The following is a 25,909-nucleotide window of genomic DNA, read 5'->3' as shown; positions in this document are numbered from 1 at the left end:
GAAAACAACAAACAAGAACCTGAACTGACTTTCAGAGATAGCAGAGGAGAGAATGGCCTGTAGTGCTAGGGTCTGTAGGGTAACAAAGAATCTATCCCTATTGAACAATAACAAGTCTCCTGATAGTCCTTATTTCTTTCCCTCCACTTCCCACCTTCCTGACGGCATATAGACAGGGATCATATCATGTTTGAAACTACTTAAACCCTCCAAGTTCTTAGATCTCAAGTAACTTGAGTCTGTTTCCTATTCACCAGTAGTCTTGAGTTATAAATAATCTTAAGCTTTGGATTCATTGTCCAAAACTACACATTAATGAAGTTGAATAGTGTGGAAATTTCTAAATTTCTTTTGTTGATCATGGATTGAATTGGCATAAATAGCCATAACCATGCATTGAGATAGTAATAGCCATCTATAGTAAATAAAGAATTGTAACATGAAAATACCATATGTCATGCTGTTTGTTATTCACATCAGAGATGTTTAGTTTTTTTTTTTTTTAAGAAATATTTTTAAAAGTTGTTTATATAGAATAGCATGGAGAACAAGAGCCAGACTGGTGATACTTTTTTTTAACTTAAAAAGCATTTATTGATCACCTGCTACTTACCTGGCATAGGAGATACAAAGACAAAAACAGAACAGTGCCTGCAATTAAGTTGATCACATTCTACTGGGAGTTGGGAAGACCATCTCATAAACTGAGAATACATATATTTTACATATTTATGTGTATGTGTGTATGTGTGCGTATATATATACACACACACTTTAAAGGTCATTTAGTCTAAAATTATTTTACATACTGTGAGAGGCAAGAATGGTATTGAGGAAAGAACATTGACTTTGTAGCTTCAGAAGACTTGGGTTTGGGTCTGCCTTTTTATTTCCTGTAATACTCTCTGAACTTCAGTTTTTTTATCTGATGGGCATTGTTCTAAACAATACTTTGAATATAAATAGAGCATGCTATTATGTATATGTCATTTCCAATACAATGTAGTTATCAATACAAAGTCTTCATCTGTTTTGTGCCTTTTGAAAGTGAGTGGTGACAATATGGAACTTATTGCTGAAGAGATTATATTAGACCTGTGCTGTTTGAGCTCTGAATTATTTAGAGAAAAAATAAGTATTTAGATAGTGAATCTTTTAAAAAAATAGTACACCTTTGTTTCTATTATTTTTGTTGCTAAAGACTTTGGTTGATATGAGGTGCCTTATTTTTTTTGCTATTTTAACTTGAACTTTGAATAACACTTTGTTTAGATGAACTTAAATTAGGTTTATTTGCAGAACTCTTTGATAAAATAAGTAAGTAGATTATCAAAAGCTTCATTGTTTTTTATAGGTTCAGATAGTATTTAAAGTTGGATGGAACCTTAGAGACCAATTAAATGGTAATTCAGTAGTAGAATACTGAAGATCAATTTCTGATTTGATGTAGCAATCTAAAGTGTACTCTTTAGCTTCTCTCCTTTTTTATATGAAGAAGATATGAGATTCTCATTTGTCACCAAGCATTTAAGTATTTAATATGTGCCAGGAACTGCTTAGTGTGCTGAGACCTCTCATTCATTGGGAGTGAGAACATGAAAATAACTCAAAACATAAAATCAGTCAGAAAATATTTATTCCTGGCACTGTGCTAAGTGCTAGGAATACAAAGAAAAATAAAAGAATTTCTGCTAACAAGGAGCTTACAGTCTAATGGGGAGACAACATATAAATATCAGTGTACAATGTACAAACTAGCTATATACAGGTTAAATTGGAAATAATACCATTAGAATTTAAAGAGATTGGGAAAGGTAGGATTTTATCTGGTATTTGAAAGAGAACTTAGGGGTTGGAGATAAAGAGGAAAAACATTCTAGAGATGCTATTTGAGTGAAGAACAGCAAGTAGATCAATGGCATTGGACAGATAAGTATATAGGGGAATTTAAAATCCAAGAAGACTGAAAAGATAGGGAGGAAACAAGTTGTGAAAGGCTTTGAATGCCAAACGAATATCATGTTTGATTCTGGAGATGCTAGGGAGCCATTGGAATTTATTGAATGGGCAAGAAGCCTCTGATTTAGGAACAGCAATTTCACAGATGATAAGGGGGGGAGGACTGGAGCAGGGAGACCAAGCAACAGGCTTAGTCTGGATTTGAGGTAATGAGAACCTGCCCCAACATGGTGATAATTTCAGAGCAGAAAAAGACATTATGCAAGAGATATAATAAAGGTAAAAATCAAGAGGCATTAGCAAAACTATGGATGGGGGAGGTAAGAGAGTGAGAAGTCTTATAAGATGCAAGTTAATAACATACAAAATAATAAGCTCATATGTTCTCATTATATATGTAAATTGATAGACATTCTTTCTGCTCTTTCCTTCCCTCCGCCCTTTCTTTCCTTTCTGGCAATCAGGGTTAAGTGACTTGCCCAGAGTTGCAAAACTTGCAAGTGTCTGAAGTCATATTTGAACTTGGGTCCTTTTGACTCCAGGATTCTGTCTACTGTACCACTTAACTGCCCAATAAAACATTTTTTTAATTGTGTAAAGAGTTAATCAATTTTAGATATTCAGTACTGTCGTTTATGCAAGACTTCTCAAAAGAGAAGTTAAAGCTGAATAAATAATTATTTATGTGCATAGAAATGATAATTGAATCCATTTACTAAGATCAAAAGAGATCTGGTATTGAGAGAATAGAAACCTTTAGACAACTCTTGTGGTTAGTGGATATGACTTAAATGAACTTTCAGCAAAGTAAAGTGAGGGAGTGGTTGGGGCACCAGGAGACTTCAGTGTCAGGAAATCCTAGAGAGAAGACAATATTCAGGAGAAGATGTGTTTATGACTTCACAAGAGTCAAGAATGAAGCAGATTGAGAAAAGACCATTAGATCTAGCAAGTAAGAGATCCCTAGTAACTTTAGAGAGCAGTTTCATTTGAGTGAAGAGGTTGAAAGCCAGATTAGAGTTTAAGAGAGAGGAAAGATGAGATAATGGAAACATTTATAAATCTTTTAAAGGTGTTTAGCCAGAAAAAGGGAGGTGAGAGAGAGAAAACAATAGCCAGGATGATCAGATCAAATTATTTTTTTGTTTCTTTGTTTGTTTTGTTTTTTTAGTTTTTTTAAGGAGAAGATTTGGGGTATTTGTAGGTAGCAGAGAAGTACTTGGTAGATAAGAAAATATTGAAGGTTAGTAGGAATCATGTAGGAGAAAATCTAGAAAAAAGAATGGGGTCAAGGGTACATATATAGCAAGGTTTTCTTGGTAAGAAAGGATATATTTTTCTTTATGTAAGACAGGGATGAAAGAGGAGACTACAATCCTTCTTTCCCTAACAATCCTGAGATTTGAAGAATGGGCTTGCTTCTGCCCAAGGAAGATATTATATTGATTCTGCCTCTTCTGGAGACAAAAGCTGACTGTTTTACATTGAGCTGCAAGGGAAACAGGAACAGATGTTTTGGAGGTAGGGAAAGAAAGGAAATAATAAAGACTGAGATGTAGAATCCCAATCAATTAGTAATTTTCTTTTCTAACCTCAGTCACTAGATAACAAAAGGCAGTTGTGGGAGCCAAGGGCTGAAGATCTGACCTAGCCTCTTGCCAATTTTTTACAGGATAGCCTCAGGATTTGCACACCCCAAGGAATCTCTGCATTATTCTACTAAGAGACTTTCCTCTGCCTATTCTTAAGTGTCTTCTTCTAGGTCTACTGAGAGAACCAGTGTAGTGGCCCCAATGGATGAAGCTGAGGCCTTTTGCTTTAAATAACATAAATGACAAATGTTTAAAACTATTATGTTATTTGATAGCGATGGAATTCAGTTCTAATGCTCCTTTGTTGAACTGAGTTTTCTTTGAGTGATCCTCTTAGAGGTATAGGTAATGATAGCTGTTAACTGTGATGCAACAGAGGCAAGGGAATATTGGTCACACAGCTGAGAGAAAACATGGTGGATAGGTATGTGTATTAGATGGGGGACAGTGCTGGTCATAAGTAAGGTATGATTGATTCTTAGGAAGTTAGGAATTAAATTTCCAAATTCCTCATGCTTGAAGTTTTGCCCTGTTTTTTCTTGCTTTGTTCTGATTATTTCTGAAAAGTGAGTTAACTATGCCTGTAAAAGCTAGCTTATGAACTTCATTATAACAGTGACTTTGAAAATTTATGTGCTGGTGCTCAAAAATTATTAGAGGAAAGACTGATATTTTCCACAAGGAAGAATCTTTTAAAAGTTTTTTCTTCTACTGTTAGGAAATAAGAGATCTTGATACAGTATTAATAGAAATAGATTTTCCTAAATAAACTAGATTTACTTGAATTATATTGTTTTCATTAAAAAGTAGGTTGTTTTTTTTTTTTGTTTTTTAAGCACATGTAGGCAATTAAATGAAAACAAGTTTATCATAATAGTTGGATAGAGAACATGTCTTGGGTTCAGGAAAATCTAGGCCCAAATCTTGCCTCTGTCATATATTGACAGAGTTAACCTCTCAATGCTTTAGGTAACTCTTAAGTCTATAAGTCACAAACTAATGTCAGCTTAACTATATCCCTCTGATAAAATCACAAGTATAAATGAAAGAACTAATGCATAAAAAAGTTTGATTTTATAATCTTACAAGCTGAAATATATCTTTTACTTCTAATTTTGATATTTTTAAAATATAAAATGTCAAATGTATCCATATGGCATGAATTTACTGATGTTTCAGAGAATAGGTGTTAACTATTCAATAGTGCACAAGAATGTAGCAATCCTGAGAATATATTTAGCTTAATATTTAGCACTGATCTAAAGCTAGCACTCTCTTAAAATAGTAGAAATTAAAATTCTTCCATATTTTGCAAAGTGTTAACTTTTCAAACTTTGAAATTATTCTTATTTTGGACATCTACAGGGCCTGTATAGGTAGACATCATTCCTGTTCAATTTTATAATTCATGAGGTCCTGCTTAATTACCTTTTTTAAAAGCTAGAATAAAAAATTCAGACATCTATTTCACTTCTAAATTATTCTAATTCTTGGTTTAAAATCTTAATCTTATTTAATGTAATTTGGACTTTATTCACATGAAAAGAATATAATTAAAAAAAAATCTTCCTTTGATTTAAACTGTAGGAGAAACTTATATTTAAAAAAAAAAAAAAAACCAACCGCTCAGAATATAAGCTGCCTAATAATATAAATATGATTATAAATGAATCTCATTAAATTAGACTTCACTTTCAGATGGGGTTCTTTCTGATAGGGGTTGGTATATTATGGTGTAGTAGAAAAATCCATGGAGTCAGAAGATTCATGTATATATTGCTTTGTTCAGGTTATTTTTTTCCCCCTCAGGATTTTGTCATATGTAAAAAATGAGGGGATTAGATTCCTGTGGTCTTAAAATTTTTTTCAAATCACCTAGCTTATGATCTGTTTGTGCTATGAAAATTACCTTTGTAAGATACATTGTTTTTAAGTATTTGGCTGAGGGGGATTCAGTACTGTCTATTGCATATGATAGTGACATTAGGAAATGTGGTGGGGTTTTTTTTTTTCTTGTATAGGTGATTTTTGCTTATCTAATAATTTATGGTTCATAAGAGAGTTGACTAAGGCTATATTCCACCCATGGAACAAAACAGAACAAAATAACTGAATAGTACAATTTCCATGCATACAAATAAGATAAATAAAATGTAAATATAGGCCAACATTATTTATACTATTGTTTTAATATGCTAATTAAAAGAAAATCCATTACATAATATTTAGTTAGCCTAGTTCTAGCTCCTTGAAAATAATTACTTCTTTTGAAATATTTTATAATCTTTTTTTTTTTTTTTACTAATTTAGACATGCTAGTCAGTATACATTTATAGAATATATTTTGTAATCTGAATTGTTAAAGAAGTGACTTAAATATTTTAATGATATTATTAACTGATAAGTAGTATATAAAAAAGTTTTTTGGAATAATATTGTTTCTAACAGCAATTAAATCATGAGTTCCCTCATTAGATTGTGAGCTCCTAGAGTATAAGAACTGTTTTTTTGCTCTGTTTTTTTTTTAGGGTAGGGAAGAAGTATCTCAAATGACTGACAGTGCCTGAGCACAGAGCAAGTACTTAATATATGCTTATTGACTGATTGAAGATGGGCCTTAAATTTTTCTATAAAATGTGGGGATTGGATCTGATAATATGATCTATTAATGTCTATTTCAGTTCTGCTCATTTTACAGATTAGGAACTGAAACAGACAGGGGTAAGTGACTTGCCCAGGTCACACAGCTCAAGTCAGATTTTAATTCACTATCTTCTCTTCCCAAGGCCAACAGTCTATTAACTGTATCATTTAGTAAGGGAAGAAGGGGAGGCTATTGGTGGTTATTTATACTTAACTGATTTTTTTTCTTTGTTATTTGTTCATAACTGATTTTTTTCTTTGTTATGGTGGAGGTAGGATATATCCAGAAATAACTGGAACATAAAAATAAATAATAAAACTTTTTAAGAGCTAAAGATTTTCCAGAGTAAGAGATGGGGACTGTTGTAAAGGATATTTGAATAACATTATTTCTGAGAGTTCAGAAATGTGGATAATTAGGTGCCCTGAGTCTGAGTCTAGCAGATATCAGTTTCAGAGGATTAAAATGCTCTCAGTAATGAAATTCTGATGGTGTAGATATAAATGAGGCAGATAAGGGAGAAAAGAGAATATTATTTTAAAAGGCTGTTGGGAGGGTGTGTTGCAAATAGTAGACATTTACCAAATACTTGTGCATTAGGAATTCATCTTTAAAAGTATAAGCAAAGGCAAGTACAACCCTGATAATGAATACAATTTGATGAATATGATAAATAAGACTTATGACCTTGTAAGAAAGTATTAGAAAGGCTAAAATGTTCTGCAGTCTCTTGGTGCATGTAAAACATAAAAACCATTGCCAGAAGAAAGATAATCAGAAAGACTATCAAATGGGGCAGATAGGGCAATGATAATGAATGACCGCTAGATGGTGCAGTGGGTAGAATGCTGGGCCTGGAGGGTGGCCTCAAGTTTCATCTGTAAAATGAGCTGGAGGAAAAAACCCTAAATAGGATCATGAGAAGTAGACACAACTGAAAGGGATGACTAAAACTATAAGTGGACGATAGAAAGTGGAATGAACCGTTGTTCTGTAAATGCCTGTAGAACAGAAATGATTGGTAGGGAATTAAAACCCAATATAAATAATAAGATCTCAGGGAGTTCAAATCATCAGGTTTAGATGAATTGTAGAGTGGTATATAGTTTAAAGATCAATGGATTTGGAGACCAGGGTTCAAATCCTAGCTCTGTTCCTTAAATCATGTGTGATCTTTAGTCACTTACCTTTTCTGGTCCTCAGTCTTCTTATCTGTAAATGACATGGTTGTACTAGATAATCTCCAGTGATCTGTTCTACTCTAAATCCCATGATTCCATAGCCCAGGCTTCTTAAAGATGTGATTGCTGAACTGCTGTCATTGAGCTTTGAAAAACTAAGAATAGGAGAAGAGCCATAATAGTAGAGAAAGATAAACAATCCTGAATTTCAAAAATGGGAAGAGAATGAATGCTTCAGTTCTCTAAGACAAGTAAGCTTTACTTTTAATTGTTGTCAAAAAGTCTAGAATATATCATTAAAGTTGATTCAAAACTGATTGTACAGTTGGATCCAAAGATCTGTGATTCATATGGAACACTACTAATCTAGAGGAATGTCTCAAGTAGAGTTCTATGTTTGGCTTTGTGCCAAGTATGTTTTGAGTTTAGATCTGTTCTCAGACACTTATTAGCTGTATGATACTGCACAAGTCCTTTAATTTGTGTCTATCTCACTTTCCTCATTGGTAAAATGGTGATTATAATACCACCCACTTTCTAGGTTTATTGTCATGAGAATAAAATTAAATAAAAATTTTAGAGTACATAGCAAATTTATTTATTTATTTATTTATTTTTCCCTGAGGCTGGGGTTAAGTGACTTGCCCAGGGTTACACAGTTAGGAAGTGTTAAGTGTCTGAGACTACATTTGATCTCAGGCCCTCCTGAATTGAGGGCTGTTGCTCTATCCACTGCGCCACCTAGCTGCCCCACTTTGCAAATCTTAAATCTTAAATCTTTTTTTTTTTTTTTTTTTTTTTTTTTTTTTTTTTTTTTTTATTTTAGGCTGGGGTTAAGTGACTTGCCCAGGGTCACACAGCTAGGAAGTGTTAAGTGTCTGAGGCCAGATTTGAACTCGGGTCCTCCTGAATTCAAGGCTGGTGCTCTATCCACTCCGCCACCTAGCTGCCCCCTTAAATCTTAAATCTTAAAATGTTATGTCAGTGCTAGATATTTTTGTGTGTGCACCTAGAGCATAGATATAAATGACATGTTTATTAAATATGGGTATAATTTAAAACTGGCATTTATAAGTACAATATTGGATGACAAAACAAGACTAAAATAATGGCTCCTATGTAATAAAAAATGTAATAGGGTTAAATGTAAAAATCTTATACTTGGGTTTAAAAAAATCAGTTGTACAATTTTATGCAGGAGGTCAGGGTACCTTGTTAATAATATATGTGGAAAAGATCGGAACTAAAAGAAAGCTCAATGTGAGTCACCATTGTGACAAGACAACTTAAAAAGGTTAACCGTGGGTTTCATTTATAAAGGGAGAATGTTCAAAATTGTGAATAGCTTTCTCAAGATGACAGTCCCATTATCCTCTGCCTGAGGAGGACCTAGGAGAATAGATTTAGGATTATAAAAAATGTTAGAATATTCATCTTATAAATGAGGAAACTGAAGGAGAGATCAAGTGAGTTGTCCACAATCATAAACTGGTATCAGAGGCAGGATCACTGGTAGAATCCAGATCTTTCTTACTCAGAAGTTCAGAATTAACCACTTTACCATGCATCCTCTCAAAGAACAATTTAGCAGTCTTTTGAGTTTTTGAGTATTGGGCCTGTCATGTAAAAGAAGGACTAAACTTGTTTTGCTTGACTCCAGAAGTCAGAACTAGGAATCTGAAGTTGTTGAGTGTAAGTTGCAGAAAGGAACATTTTAATTAAGTATAATAAGAAAAAAACAACTTTTAAGTGATTGATGTTGTTCAAAAGTGGAATTAGCTTCCTTAGAAGAGATGAGTCTTCTGGTGGGCTCCAGGAGGAGACTTATATGACTTCTTGTTGAGGTTTTTTAAGAAGATTTTTATTTGACTAGATGAATTCAGAGAGAATTCTTCTCAACTTAAAAGATTCTATTATTAAAGAAAATACTTGTTGTATACCATGGGGCTTGATAATATTCAAGATCCCCATTGTATTTTGCCTGCAAACATTGTAGGTTGTCCCTCAAAGCAGAGTTTGGGATCAGATTGCTATATTTTTAAAATTAATTTTATTTGGAAAAAATAGAATAAGAAAAACAAAAGGAATGCAAAATAAATAAACAAAAGAACATTGTCATGTGTCCATCAGAACATCAGGGAGGGTTCAAAATATATAATTACAAATTACCACATCAAGAAAGTATACATATTAGTAGAAAAATTATATTCATGAATGTCCTGTTTTTTCCTTTACTTTTTTGTAAATTGCTTTTTTGTTCTCTGCTCTGTTCCTTATTTACTTTATTACTTTTCCCCACTTTCATCCTGCACTTCAATCCCAAGCAAGCTGTAGTTTAGAAAAGCAGATTGTTATTTGAACTATATGTTGATATGTACATGGAAATGAGTTATCTAACAGCAACCCAAAGATAAATTTGGACTTTAATTAATCCAGATTCAGCCCAAAGTAGTTATAAGCAGTAAAGTAATTGAAAATAATCCAGATGAGGGACCAACATTCAGAGGGATAGTTTTATAGTATATAGTATATATATATATATATATATATATATATATATATATATATATATATATATATATATATATATATATATATATATATATATATATATATCCAATAGTTCTCTAAATAAAAAAAAAACTTCTAAATAAAATCACAAATTTGAGCTAAATGCAAAATTTCCCCTTAACTATTCACATATTAGAAACAAAAAATTGGGGAAAAATCATATTGTGTGTTTTTTTTTTTCTCCTTCATTTGTCCAAATCCCCATAACTTATCTTTAGAAACAGAGGGTGTTAAACAGCTGGCAACCAAATTCACTTGATCCTTCTTTCTTCATGGTTTCCTTGATGAACTCTGCTTTTTCAATTTTAATTTCTTTCCATAGACGACTTCTTCTTCTTTTTTTTTTTTTTTTTTTTTTTTTTTTTTGGTACACATTTCACCTTTATTGGATTGCTTGCTATCTTGGGAAACAGAGGAGGGAGGGAGAAAAAAAAAAATGGCACATAAAATCTTACAAAAATGAAGGTTGAAAATTATCTTTACATGTATTTGAAAAAATAAAATAATATTGAGAAAAAAATAAAGCTTAAGCTACATTAAAAACAAAAGAGACATGAAGTGGCTCAATGTTACATGGTACAAATAGTTGACAGGTAGAGAATTTTCTTTTATTGGATATTGCACAATATAACTTCCATGAACTTGATAGTCACTTGAGATATACATTTTACCTCTTGTTTTTAATACCTCTTTTGATATCAACACTCAGAGGATGATTAAAGTTATTTCTTTTTTTTAAATTAATTTTATAATTATAACATTTTTTTGACAGTACATATGCATAGATAATTTTTTACAACATTATCCCTTGTACTCCCTTCTGTTCCGAATTTTTCCCCTCCTTCCCTCCACCCCTCTTCTAGATGGCAGGCATTCCCATACATATTAAATATATTATAGTATATCCTAGGTACAATATATATGTGCAGAACCGAATTTTTTTTTTGTTGTTGTTGTTGTTGCAAAGGAAGAATTGGATTTGGAAGGTAAAAATAATCTGGGAAGAAAAACAAAAAATGCTAACAATTTACACTCATTTCCCAGTGTTCCTTTTCTGGGTGTAGCTGATTCTGTCCATCATTGATCAATTGGAATTGGATTAGCTCTTCTCTAAGTTGAAGATATCCACTTCCATCAGAATACATCCTCATACAGTATCATTGTTGAAGTGTATAATGATCTTCTAGTTCTGCTTGTTTCATTCAGCATCAGTTGATGTAAGTCTCTCCAAGCCTCTCTATATTCATCTGTTGGTCATTTCTTATAGAACAATAATATTCCATAACATTCACATACCATAATTTACCCAACCATTCTCCAATTGATGGACATCCATTCATCTTCCAGTTTCTGGCCACTACGAAAAGGGCTGCTACAAACATTTGGCACATACAGGTCCCTTTCCCTTCTTTAGTATTTCCTTGGGATATAAGCCCAATAGTAGCACTTTCCATATACTTCTTAAAGACACCTAAACCTTTTTTTTTTTTTTTAATTGCCTGTCTCATTCTTCCAACACTTTAAATGAATTTGAACATAATATGTAAAATTTTTTAATAAAGTTTTTTAAAATAAAGTTTTGCTGTGGTTGTCTTACATTATTTAACTTCACACAGCAATCTTAGTATGGATATAAATTTTGCATTTATTCTGGAAGATAGAAATGCTTTATGAATTAGATGAATTCTTAAAAGTTAAGGACCGAGGTTCTCAAAAACTAAAAAAGAGCTGCTGAATTTAATAAGATTTTTCAGCTCCAGATCTATAATCCTTTATACTTAGAAGATATTTTCTTCATAACATCTCCTTTATAAATGAGGAGGCTTAAAGTGTTTCAGTTCAAAATATAATTTATTGACTACTGTATATAAGTCATTGTGCTTTTTGTTGGAGTACAAAAACAGATCTTGCCATGAAACTTATATTCTATTAGGATGATACAATATGTTCATAAGTAAATACAAAATATATACTAAGCAATATGAAATAATTTCAAGAAGAAAATAGTACTAACAGCTAGAGATAAAAGATCTTGTATAGGAGATAGTACTTGAGCTGTGCTTTAGAGAAAGCTAAGTATTCTATCAGGTGCAAGAAGTTTGTTCAGGATGTGGAGGCCATCTTGTACAAAGCTTCAGAAATGGGAGATAGGTGGAATATTGCCTGCAAGAAAAAGGTAGCAAGCTAATTGGACCTCAAAAATAATGCATAAAGGGGAGTGATAGATAAAAGAGTGGTGGGAGTCTGATTGTAGAGGCTTTTCATGCTAAGCCAGAGATAATTGTATTTTAGCCTAGAGGCAACAGGGAAACATTGAAGATAGGTGGAGGAGGAGGGGACATGGGATGGCATTATGGTCAGATCAGAATTTTAGGAACATCAGTTGGCAGTTATGTGGAGGATGACTGGAGGTAGACCGGTTATGAAGCTGTTATACTCATCTGATAGAAATCTGGACTAGTATAAGATAAAACATTGTATAAATGACAAGAAAGGGGTAGATGTAAGAATTAAAAGAGGTAGAATCTGTTAAGACTTAGTAACTGATTGGATATGGGAGTTGAAGAATAGGGGGAGGATCAAGGAAGACTCTTAAGGTTGCAATACTTGGGAAGGATAGTAATATTAGTTAATCATCTAGCATTTATTAAATGCTTAAAATGTGCTAGCCACTGTGCTAAATGCTGGGGATACAAAGGAAGGCCATATACACAAAAATCAGTTCTTTCCCTCAAGGGACTCACAGTTTAATGTGAGAAACAACATGCAAACAGCTATATATAAACTAGTATACTCAGGATAAATGGATAAATTAGGAGTAGTCTCATAGGGAAGATGCTAAGATTAAGAAAGACTGAGAAGGACTTCTTTGTAGAGAAGATAGGACTTTAGCTGAGATATTAGAGCAGCCAGGGAAGCCAAATGACAGAAATAAAGAGGTGGAGTGTTCCAGGCATGGGAGTTCAAAAGATTGGAGTCAGGAGATGAAGTATTTTGTTCAAGGAAGTAGGCCAGTGTCACTGGATTACAAAATATATTGAAGGGGGAATAAAGCATAATAAGCAGCCAGGAAAGGTAAGAAGGGGTCAGATGATATATAAAGGGCTTTAAAAAACAAAGAGGATTTTATATTTGATCTTAGAAGTGATAGGAAACCACAGGAGTTTATTGAATGTGCTATATGGTCTGTGCTTTAAGATGATCAATTTGACAACTGAGTTGAAGAGGATCGAAGTGGGAGAGACTCCAGGGGTTCTCAAACTATGGCCCATGAGCCAGATGCAGCCTGCTGAGGACGTTTATGCGGGCTGCTGGGTTAAGGCAAATGGGCTGAAGGGTGGAGACAGAGTGTGAGCTTTTGTTTTTACTATAGTCCCGCCCTCCAACAGTCTGAGGGACAGTGAACTGGCCCCCTATTTAAAAAGTTTGAGGACCATTGCAGTTAGGCCCTCGGCTGACATACGATATTCTAGGCCTTAAATCATGAAGAGGGCCTGTACTAGGGTAGTTACAATACCGGAGGAGAAAAGGAATGATATACAAGAGATGCTATGAAAATAGACATGGCAGCTTTAACAACTGATTGGCTCTAGGATGGTGGGAAAGAATGAGTAGTGAAGGATGACATCTTTCTTTTGAGGGCCTGGGGAAAATTCTGAAGGATAGGTTTGGAGAAAATACTAGTTTGGTTTTAGATTTTTGAGACATAACTGGGACATATAGGTAGAAATGTTAACTAGGTATTTGGTAATATCAGATTAATTTTCAAGAAAGAGATTGGGCCTAGACTTGTTAGATTTGTGAATTTCTTACATAGGGATGAGAGTAGATGATATCAACAAAGGAGCAATTATAGACAGCAGAGGCCCCAACATAACTTGGAGGGAAGGCATCATACTTGGTAAGTCAGAGGAGGAAGATAAATCAGGACAGGTCATAGGTAGAAAGAAAAAGCAGCATCATGAAAGCTGGGGGAGAAGAAGATATACTGAAGTGTCCATAGCTATAGCCACTCTGCAACTTGTCCAGGATCATCCTGACTACAAAGCAAAGGCTCCCCTGCACCCCTTTTTCACTTAACCAGGCTTGCCTATGTTTTCTTATATGGTTGATAAACAGATTTTTTTTTTTTTCCTTTCCCTTTAAGTTGGGTTTGAAGATTATGGGCCAGATTGTGATAGCATGAGGATAACTGCCTTCTTGGACATTCCGGGACAAGATAATTTGACTCCACTAGCTCGATTGGAAAAGTATGCCTTTAGTGATAACATCTTTAACCGGTAAGAATCTCTCTGGAAAGGGAGATTGGGGGTGTATGCAGGGGAAAATTCATTATTTCATTTTATTGTGTTTAGTTTCTCCTTTACACACTTTCATTTAATTGTATATATATATATATATTTTGTGCTTGTTCTTTACCGAATTACCTAATAAGATAGGAAATAAAAAGTGCCTGAATTTCATGGTGTTTAGATAATTAATATTGTTAAATGGATTTAAGTATTTAGAAAATAGATTGTTTAATTGAGGTTGAAATATCTTTTTAAAACATGGTATTCTTTCCTTTTAATTTACTTGATAAACATTTATGTCCCAATGATCTTTTGTCTATTTATGGTGTTGAGCTATTATATTCCTTCTTTAGACAGATTATTGCAAGAGGACTGTTGGATGTCTTCCGGGATTTCAGTAATAATGAGGAAGATTTCTTGACTGTCATGGAGATAGTGGTCAGACTGTCAGAAGATGCAGGTTTGTGAAATAATTTATATAAATTTTCAACTTACTTGAAATTTTAGACTAACTAGATTAACTAAAATTCTCATTTTGAAAATTATACTTATTAGTTTTAAATTATTCAGAATCTTCAGGCAATCATTAAGTTAGACTTTGAAAACTAGAATCATAGGATCATTGAACAAGAACTGGAAAGGACCTTATAGAATATCTATGCCAACTCTCCTCATTTTTATAGGTGAGTAAACTGAGGCCCAGAGAGATTGTGATTTGGTCTTACTTTTTTCCCATTAATTAATTTCAAAAATAATACTGAGGACCTTATCTGAATTTTAATAAGTACTGATTTTCAGAAAATAATAAATGATGATATTGTTATTTGCCAAGGCACATACCGGTTTTATTTGTTTAGTTTGTTCATTTATTGATGGATTTGCTAAACTGTTACGAAGCAATAAAGGGTGTGAAACAAAGTACAATGCCTATTGGACATGATTTTTATGTTTTACCTATTTTATTCTGATCTGTGACATCTGAAGGTAAATCTTAAGTGGAATTTTCATCTCTTTTTCCAAATCCCATGTATATAGTATAAAGAAAATGGACTCTGTCTATCTGCTTATTAATACATGTCAATCGGTTATTAACATTTCCGAATGAGTCATTTTGGGAAAGAAAAATCAGAACAAAGGAGAAAAACCACAAAAAACCAACAGCAATATAGTGAAAATTAGGCTTTAATTTGCATTCAATTTTTTTCTCTGGATGCAGATGGCATTTTCCATCTACTGTCTATTGAAATTGTCTTGGATCACTGTATTACTGAGAAGAGCTAAGTGTGTCATAGTTAATCATTACAGTCTTGCTGTTACTGTATACAATATTTTCCTAGTTCTGCTCACTTCACTTAGCAGTAGTTTACTTTCCAGGAATTTCTGAAGTCAGCCTATTGATCATTTCTTATAGAACAATAATATTATATTCCATTCATATATCATAACTTATTCAGCCATTCCCCACTTGACGGGCATCCCCTCAGTTTCCAGTTTTTTGCTACTACATTTTGCAAATGTGGGACTTTTCCCTTTTTTCATGCTCTCTTTGAGATATAGACCCAGTAGTGACACTGCTAGATCAAAAGGTATGCACAGTTTAAAAGCCCTTTGGGCATGGTTCCAAATTGCTGTTCAGAATGACTAGATCAGGAGTTCTCAAACTACAGCCTGTGGGCTAGATGCAGCCTGCTGAGGATGTTTATGCCACCCGCTGGGTTATGGCAAATCAGCTGAGGGGCAGAGACAGAGTGTGAGTTTTTGTTTTTACTATAGTCCGGCCCTCCCACAATCTGAGGGACAGTGAACTGGCCCCCTATTTAAAAAATTTGAGGACCACTGGACTAGATCATTTCACAACTCCACCAGCAATGCATTAATGTCCTGGTTTCCCATATTCTCTCTAACATTTATCATTATCTTTTCCTGTCATCATTAGGATAATGAACTCTATATAGAAATAATTTTTTTTATTAACTCTATATGATTTGATTTTATTCCCTGGAAAGTCATCAAAATATCAAGTGTTTTGAAATAACATCTGTATCTGTCTTATCATAGATAAGATCTGTCTTATCTATGATATCTATCTTATCTCTGTAGATATACACACATGCATGCACACACATGATATTCATCTTTTGGAATCTGAATCCTGCTTCATAATTTGATCATTTTGCTTTGAAACATTCAAATATTCCAAAATACTCTTTTTTGAATGCTTTAAGGATCTGTGGCTATTCCTTTCATTAATTTATGTTAAATAACTTCTCCTTGACTTAGTTTCTAGGTCTTACTAGATTGCTCTGATCAAAAACATTCTTTCTTTGACCAGCTAAGTAGTGAACCTCAATTTTGCTCTGCTGACTTTCAGGCAATATAGTAAGTCTGTAAGCTTTTTTCAGCTTACAATGATAAAATATTTGAAAATCTCCAAGGTCATTTTCATGCCATGATAACTCAGAGGAATAGGACTTGGGGGGGGGGGGAATATTTATTAAGTGTTAGTCATGTGCCAAGCATTTTAGCAAGTGCTAAGGATTGCAAATATAAAGCAAGACAGCTTTGTATTTGCTCCTCAAGGCGTGTACCTTACACTGAGGTTATATAATATTCAGAAATACATAAATCCTATATGTATGTTCACTTATGTACTTGTACATACATGTGCGCACACACACACACAACACATAGAAAATAAATACAAAGCAATTGGAGGAGGGAATATTAAAAAGCAGGGGAGCAGGAGTCAGGAAGGGCCTCATGAAGGAAGGGACTTTTGATCTGAGTCTTGAATGAAGAGAAAATTACGGGTTACTAGAAGTGGAAATGAGAAGTAACTTCTGTTGCAGAACAAATACATGCCTATTTCCCTTTACCATGTGCTTCTGTGGCAAGTTTTCTGGTGTCCTGGTTCTTGTTATCTCCTGAGTTTGCATAAGTTTATTCTCAAAATTTCTCTTTTCAGGTCATCTGCAAGCATGTGCAATTTTTGTGTGCCTTTCCTCCAAGGCAATAATTTCCGGTGTTGGCAAGCAAAGACTGTGGACACAAGCTTCTTTTTTTGATTAAAATCAGACCTATTTTATGCTATTTTGTCTTCCAAGTAGGAAAAATAAAAGGAAATGAAAAATAAACCAAAAAATCAAGATTGTCATCTTGACTTAGTGATGGGGTCAGCAATTGTTTAGTAAGAGGATAGTAGACTACTGTCACCGAGATTACGGTTTATGTTTTATAATTTGATCAAGTTGATTAGAAAACTCATCAAATTGAGTTTTAGACTCTTTTGGTCGATCCCTCTTAAAGACTTCCCCCATTTAAATATTTGGAGCCCAGCAAATCCATTTTGGGTCTTTGGAGCATATTGGTCCATAGTCCTAATTGTAGATATACATTTAAAAGATTTAATTTGATAATTTAAAACTTTAAAATGGATTTTCTTTTAAATTAGTTACTATTTATGAGGCCTTTATAATGAATAGAATTGTAAAAATAACAGATTAATAAATTATAGGAGGATATGTTTTTATGATTAATAAGTATTCTCATAGGAAATTTATAACAACCTATAGATCTTACACAGGTAGTCAGTTGTAATTTTTTTTTGCATGTTGTTCCAGTATCTTGCATATTGTCCAGTTTGATTTATTTATGCTTTGAAACTTTTACTTAGCTTTTAAGTCTTTTACTAGCACAAATATAAACTATTTTCACCTACAATGTTTTGGTTTTTTTGATGAAGTGTTGTAGGAAAGTTAGAAGTTCTAAATGTATACTATATCCAGATCTTATTTTATTCTCTTCCTCCCCTTCCCTCAAGGCATTTGGAGTTAAGTGACTTGCCCAGGGTCACACAGCAAGTGAATATTAAGTTTCAGAGATAGGATATGAACTCAGGTCTTCCTGAGTCCAGGGCTGGTGCTCTATCCACTGAGCCATTTAGGTTTGCCCTTGTTTTATTCTAAATGTATATTCCTTTTGTTTGTTTGTTTGTTTCATTGTCGCAGAGCCTACAGTACGGACAGAGCTGATGGAACAAATACCTCCCATTGCCATTTTTTTGCAAGAAAACCGACCAAATTTTCCATTGGCCTTCTCTGAATATCTTATGCCCATTGTTGTGCGATATCTCACGGATCCAAACAACCAGGTTTGGAAAATTTTGAGTCTTTTTGTCCAATTTTGTATGGTGAGCAAATTAATTATACTAAATTCTTTGAGAAGAGTTGTACCTTCTGTTATTCGGTGTAGTAGCTGTTAGCCTTTTTGGTTGTGTTAAGTAACTAAAGAATTAGTCATTCCATTTATTCAGGATCCTTCTAATTATTTGACAAAATAGATGTTTTTAATAGGTTCCTTCTAACTGTACTACACACATGTATACATCACCACGTCTAGGAAAAACATCTTGATCTACAGTTTCTTTGAGGTACTTTCTTCCTGTGTTCTGAACCCACTACTTTTATTCTTCCTTCATTCATTTATTCTTTAACTTCGTCATCTGGCTTCTGTCCTCACAATTCTATTGAAACTGCCCTCAAAATTGTGTTGATTTGGGGAGGGTTTTAGTTGTTACATTTTAAAGAGCCAAATCATACTGAGAAATTGGGAGCTCATGAGGATTTTGAGTCACTATGCCTAATCCCTTTATTTTACAGATTCATTGGTCCTTGTGCTCTCTTTAAAATTTGAGATTACTGACCACCCTTTCTTTCTCTTCTTCTTGGCCTTTATGACATGTAGTTCTGCTCTTTACTGCTCTTTCCTGGCATCTTTTTCTCCTGCTATTCTCTTAACTGTATCCAAAGGCAAGCCCTCTCAACTTTTTAAGTGTTCTTTATTTTGGAGAACTTAAAACTCCATGTCCTTAGCTCTCCTCTCTATTCTCACATTACCAGACCCAGTTCTTCTCCTGAGCTCTAGTTGGACATCTACAAATGCCTATAAGATACTTCTACATTCATGTCCTGTCAGTATCTCATCCTTAAGTTAACACCAAATGAATTGCTTTTTTCCCTGAAAAATTCTAATTTCCCCATTTCTGTTAAATTTCAATCAGGCTTGAAACCTTGAAGTTAACTTTGATCCTTTTTCTCTCACCACCCCATATTGTTTGATTACCAGCGTCACTTGTCACACCTTCTAATATCTTTTATTCTCTCTCTTTCTGTTCTGGAAAACTATCATCACTTCACACCAAGATTTATTGCAGTAGCTTTCTAATCAATTTCCTTGTTTTTAATCCTCTCCCTTCTCCAGCCCATCCTAAACACAGCTCCTGATTAATCATCTTAAAATCCCAATTTGATTATATAGCTTTTTTGTTTAAAATTTTAATATATGTGACCTCTATGCCATGAATGCAAAGCTTAGATTGATAAATAATATACTAGATTATAAAGAAAGATTAGGAATACACATTTATCTCAGTTTTGCTTAATCTTTTTATATTTTCAACTTGTTTTCCCACTTTTTTTGGGATGGGGTTAATTTCTTTTAAGTCTGTTTTTATCTAATGTGTAAAGTACCACTATATATTTATTTTTATTTTTCTAAAATTTTTTATGTTTCAGATTTTATGGGGTCTAAGCTCATTCATTCTATAGCCTTCATGATTTTACAACTTAATCACTTTTCACTTCTTTTATATGTCCCTCTCCACCCCCAGTTTTACATTTCCAATTTAAAGAGACCTGATTTGGATTTTTTTGTTTGTTTTCATTTTGATTTTGGTCAGTTGACATATGGAAATTGCTTCTTTGTTTTAGTCCTTTTAATTATCCTTCTCTAGCCATATTCTAATTTCAGCACATCTTTTTTGAATTATAGCAACTAGAGTGCTATATTTGGTGTGAATAGAAGGTTAGAATGCTAATCTGATATTGTTTATAACTTTATGTGAATAAGGAGAAGAAAACCTTTTTTGAAACAATTTTCCACCCACTCTCCCCTATTCCCCCCCCTTTTTTTTTAAACTATTCTAGGTTAGGAAATCAAGTCAGGAAGTACTGTTAATTCTATTGGAACAGGATCTAATTTTTCAAAATGATATTGAAAACAAAGTCTGCCCAATACTACTGGACCTATCTGCTCCAGACAGTGATGATGAATATAAAGCAGAAGCTGTGAATGTAAGTAAATCCTGATCACATATTTATATGGTAACATATGAATATTCACTTCACATATTTATATGGTAATTTGTATAAAGAGACTTTCACAGTCTGAATTTTTTTTTTTTGCTTAATTAATATTTATCAAATTTTCAGCAAGTGACATTCCACAATTTTTAATTTTATTATTAAAAATTAGCATTTTATTACTGAACATCATTTTTTAGTTTGTTTTTAGTTTTAATTTTTTGCTTTGTTTTGTTCTTTTGTGGCACTAGCTTTTTTGTAAAGATCCTCAATCTATTTGTGAGGAAAAAAAAATTATTCATTGCCCTAGAATCTTGAATTTATGTTGGAGGGTAGGGTTTCTAATAGTAATGTTCTTGAATGGAGGGGGGAAATATGCTGCTACCAACTATGATGACATCTGTACCAAGAATGACAAGAAAGCTTGGAAAGAGGAGGTAAAGTGTAGCATTGGTCATTCAAAAGCCTACGATGATAAAGTCTCATGTTCTGTTAATAAATTATATTTGACTTGTATATCAATGGTGTTTAAATCAATTATAGAAATAAAGCCAAAGAATAAATCTTATAAAATGTCTATATCTCGTGAGAAAAAATTCAGAGTATTGATTATCGAACTCCATATTAATGAGTTAATTATATGGCCTTTGAAAAGATAAGAATGATATAGATTTGAATAGTCATGTTATCATAGTTATTAAAATATAATTATTATTTAAATTAAATAATTATGATGTCAGTTGTAATTAATAAAGAGGGAGGTCTTTGTTTTCTATATTTGAAATGCCTTGTAATGTATATGATACTTAATTGAAGAAGTTAGCCGTAGTTTTAGAGTTATTCTTGAAGAACTGAAAAAAGCCTTATTTATGAGTTTGATAAGATACAAAGAAAAAAAATCTTTATCAGATTTGAAGGGGCCAAATTAGAAAAGAGAATTTTGTTCAAGATTCTAAAATATTATGTATCATAGAACAACAGCTTCCCTAAAATTTTGCATATGATTAAAATACAATACAGCATCAGAATACTTGACTTATATATATATATATATATATATATATATTTTTTTTTTTTTTTTTTTTTTTTTTTAATGTTCATTTTCTTCAACCATAAGATTAAGGATTGACTTTTTTTGACAAATTTATATTTGTCATTATATTTGTATATTCCATAAGTTTATAAAAAAAAGTTTCAAGGAAATATGATTATTAACTTTTAATTCTCAGGTATCCTAGAGATCCCTTTAGTACACTTTTAAAGCCATTAATTACTTTGATTCTTTAAAATGAAACTGGGTATTGTATTTATAAGAATATTTGGCATATATCCAATAAAACTTAGCTATTTAACTCTCTCTTCTGGGCATCAGGCAGGTTTCTAGGATATTCTCTGATAATGAGATATGTCTTATCATGAAGACTAATATAATAAAAAGTAAGCCTTATGGCCTTTTCACTATTTTGTCTTATTGCCAAATAATATATTATCCTCAATAAAATTCTTTTTGTTTTTTTAACATACAAGTATTGAAAATAACATAATGAGCTTATAATAATATTCTTTACAAGAATCATTCATCATATAATTAGCTATTGTTTTGCTTGGTAAAAATAATTTTAATTTATTATCTATATATACAAGTGTCAATGTGATTGAAATTCATGTAAAATCCTTTTAATAGTGAACATATCTGTGTTTGTAGAATGATTAGTGTTATATATATATTTTTTTAATTTGGCCTAATTACAGAAATATTTAGCCTTGTGAAAGTCTTGTTTGGTCACACTTGTTTTGAGTGCTTACAAGGACCTTCATCTTAAGCTGTTTAAGTCCTATTTTTCATTAAAGACCCAACTCAAATGCTATGTCATCCATATAGTCTTGACAGATTCCTCCAGTAATGATCTTTTTTGATTTAGACCTCATATATTCCTTAAATTGTACTTTTCATGCACTTTATTGAATATCATTTTGGCTAGTTATTTGCTAAGAAATACCAGCTATTAACATGTACCTCATTGTTAGCTTTCCAATAAATATTGAAAATTGTTGCAGTCAATTCAAATGAGATCTTATCTTAACCTTGGGAACTATTAATCTAAGCTTGACCAAATATCAAGAGAGAAAGGAGAAGAGGGCTGCTAGATTAAATAAAACTAAAGAATTTCCTTTTTTCCTCTTTTTTCCTTCTTTTATACATTTTTGCTTACTTCAGGGAGGCAAGTTTTTTTTTTTAAATTTAGTTGTAGAATTTCCCCATTATCACTGAAGGTTTCTCCTTATATTAATAGTAAGCTTACATGTCAGTATTTTTTGTTGTTATTAGAAAATCAGCAAACATGAATATTTACATAGACAAAAAGATTAGACTTTGAAGTTGTCAATCTATTATGTAAATTGTTTGTATAAATTATATGCAGATAGTTTATATGTGTGTATATGTGTGTATAAAAGTAATGTGGAGTTACCATATCCTTCCTGTATCCCCTTTCTTCTGCTTTCTTCTTTGAATTTTTTAAATGTTTCATTTGTGCTTTTAGTTTTCTTTGCATTACTGCCAAATTCTCTGAATCTCGACCCTAACTTATCTCTCTTCCTATAAAGACCCTTTATTGTAAAATTAGCTGATAAAGCTGTGTTACTTTGGTTGTTCCTGAAAACGTATGCCTTGTTTTGCCCCTATAGTCTAAGATTCTTTCTCAAGAAGTGGGAGGCATGTTTCATCATTAGTTTTCTGAAGTGATTGATTATTTTGTTGAATATAGTTTTATAGCCTTTAGTCAAATATCAGACCCAAGAGAGTTATAAAAGATAGATATGAAAGTATAATTATAAGAGACTCAAGAAAGTTAAACAGTTTACATGCATTTATGGGAAAATGATACCTGTAACTACTAAGAACTTTATCATTACTAGGAAAGTGGGAATCAATTATATAGGGATGACTTCCAAAAATAAAATTGGACTCTCATGTCAATGAAGGATTCCCATCTTCCTTCACCAATTATCTCCCTTGATCCTTAGGAGCATTCTTTACTAGAACTCTTGTAATTTCAGAGTTAGGCTGCCTTTCTTTTATCCTCTTTTAGTCTTTCCCTCCGCCGCCTCAGTAATTCTCTTTAAGGCTCTTTTTTTTCTAAGAACATACAAGTCACCTTACCCTCATTGCTAAATAAGGGTAATCACACAGTCTTTTCTTTTATCCTGTTATACCTTCCCTGTTTATGGACCCTCCTATGGTGTGATGTAGTCCCACCAAAAAAAGAAAGCATTAATTTACCTATGAAAAGGATATATTACCAGGTTCTTTCATTATGCCCGAAGTCCACCTCTTCATTATCACCTCTACTGAACTTTCCCCTTATGTTGTCTTATGTATTTAGAAAGAGTGTTAATGATTTCTTTTGCCACTTTTGTTTTTGCTATCCTTGGCTTCTGTATTTATTCATTCCTCTTACATTTCTGTTGTTTGGGGTTCTAAAAAAAATAATCTTTTCATTTTTGGTTTTCTTACTATGTTTTAAATACCTCTTTATTTTTCAATGTCTATCTTTTCCATTTATGATTAAGCTCGAATTTACAGGATATGTCATATGTCCAATTTAGCCATTTGTCTTGTGTTTTTAGCAGCCTTAGTTTTTTTCTGAACATGTTCTTAAAAGTTCTTTTAATTAGTATTTTATTTTCTATCTTCAGAAGGTCAGTACAATTCCTCATATATGTATATATAGGGATTTATATAGTATTGATAGAAATTTATTATGATGTCTTTACATATAATTTTTCCTTCCTTGTCTAACTTTAATTCATTTCTTTTTATTGTTGGTTTGTTTGAGACCATGGTTTCTACTCCTGGTTTTGTCTAAGTTCACCTGAAATAGATTTTGTTCTAGCTCCTCCATGTGAGTAATGCCACTTTTGAAATCAAGAAGATCTTCATTCAAATCTGAACTCAGATTTGTAAAACAAGGAAAATAATCAGAATTACTTACAGAATTATTATGAGAGGCAAATGAGATATTTATAAAATGCTTAGCATAGTGCCTGACACATAGTAGATTCCATATAAATTCTTATTCCTTTCTTTTCATTTTAACTTCATATGAATCTGTATATCAAGTATGTTTCTTTTAAATAACATTATTGGATCCTAGTTTTTAGATCTCTTTTGTTACCCTTCTCCATTTTTTGGGTGAATTCAATATCATTCACGTCCATAATTGTGATTGTTAATTATTTATTTCCTTTCTTGTACACGTACTTTCCCCCCCCCCCCCATCTTTAATATTTATAGAGAAAGGGGGAAGAAAGGAAGAAAGAGTCTAATTAACACAAATAATATATAGTGGAACTGTTTTTAGTTCTCTGCCCTTTTCTATTTCACTAAGTCCAGATCACAACCTGTTTCTTACCTTTATAAATTTTAATCTCCACTTTATGACAAAATCTCTGAAGCTGATGTTCTTTGCTTGTATATCATTCCCTCCTTCACTCTATTTCTTATACCACTCATCCCTGTATATCATTCCCTCCTTCACTCTATTTCTTATACCACTCATCCCTTTCCCTGTCCTTAACTGTTTCCCTCTTGTGTTGAATGTATCTACACCAAACCCTTTGTATGTGAATGTGTCTGTATTTTTAGCCTTTTTCTATCTGGTTCTGTAAAAATGGAATCATGACAATTTTTCTTCCCATTCCTTTATTTTATGTTTGTATGCTTCTTCTATGCTCACCACTTATGCAAAATAATATTTCAACCCGTAGGCCCTGGCACATGATAGATGCTTAATAAATACTGATTGATTGACTGAGTTGATTACATCTTCTCTCACCCCCTGCTTCCACAGCTTCCTCATTTACCTAAACTATATTAACTGCAAAAATGTATTCCCAGTTTGTCGCTTCCCTTCTAATCTTGTTTGCATTCGTTTTGTTTGTACAAAGGCTTTTTAATTTAATGTAATCAAAATTTTCTATTTTGTGATCAATAATGATCTCTAGTTCTTCTTTGGTCACAAATTCCTTCCTCCTCCACAAGTCTGAGAGGTAAACTATCTTATGTGTTCCACTAATTTATTTATGATTTCGTTCTTTATGCCTAAATCATGGACCCATTTTGATCTTATCTTGGTATATGGTGTTAAGTGCGGGTCCATGCCTAATTTCTGCCATACTAATTTCAAGTTTTCCCAGCAGTTTTTGTCAAATAATGAATTCTTGTTCCAAAAGTTGGGATATTTGGGTTTGTCAAACACGAGATTGCTATAGTTGTACGCTATTTTGTCCTGTGAACCTAACCTGTTCCACTGACCAAATAGTCTATTTCTTAGCCAATACCAATTGGTTTTGGTGACTGCAGCTTTATAATATAGTTTTAGATCAGATACAGTGAGGCCACCTTCATCTGATTTTTTTTTTCCATTAATTCCCTTGAAATTTTTGATCTTTTGTTCTTCCATAAGAATTTTGTTATTTTTTTCTAGGTCAGTAGTTTCTTGGGAGTCTGATTGGCATAGCATTAAAT

General features: G+C 32.8%; 1 protein-coding gene across 6 annotated transcripts in view; it reads left to right on the top strand.

Moving 5' to 3' along the window:
* Nucleotides 1–25,909, top strand: part of LOC141555648 (serine/threonine-protein phosphatase 4 regulatory subunit 1-like) — a 65,320-nt gene that overhangs the window by 8,340 nt on the left and 31,071 nt on the right. For 2 of the 6 annotated variants that reach the window (XR_012486290.1, XM_074288681.1), the window contains exons 1-5: nt 13,645–13,848; nt 14,095–14,227; nt 14,593–14,699; nt 18,247–18,389; nt 20,224–20,370. Coding sequence is in view for 5 of the 6 variants with exons in the window: in XM_074288681.1 (XP_074144782.1) it covers nt 13,767–13,848; nt 14,095–14,227; nt 14,593–14,699; nt 18,247–18,389; nt 20,224–20,370 (612 nt within the window). In the remaining variant the exon portion in view is untranslated. Of the gene's footprint in view, nt 1–3,940; nt 4,017–13,644; nt 13,849–14,094; nt 14,228–14,592; nt 14,700–18,246; nt 18,390–20,223; nt 20,371–25,909 lie in introns of those variants that run through there. The other 4 variants (XM_074288684.1, XM_074288683.1, XM_074288686.1 and 1 more) reach the window with 3 other exon arrangements.

The sequence above is a fragment of the Sminthopsis crassicaudata genome, chromosome 2 (assembly GCF_048593235.1).
Source record: "Sminthopsis crassicaudata isolate SCR6 chromosome 2, ASM4859323v1, whole genome shotgun sequence".
Taxonomy (NCBI): Eukaryota; Metazoa; Chordata; class Mammalia; order Dasyuromorphia; family Dasyuridae; genus Sminthopsis; species Sminthopsis crassicaudata.
The sequence above is the reverse complement of the archived record's forward strand: the minus strand, read 5'-3'. Positions and strand labels throughout refer to the sequence as shown.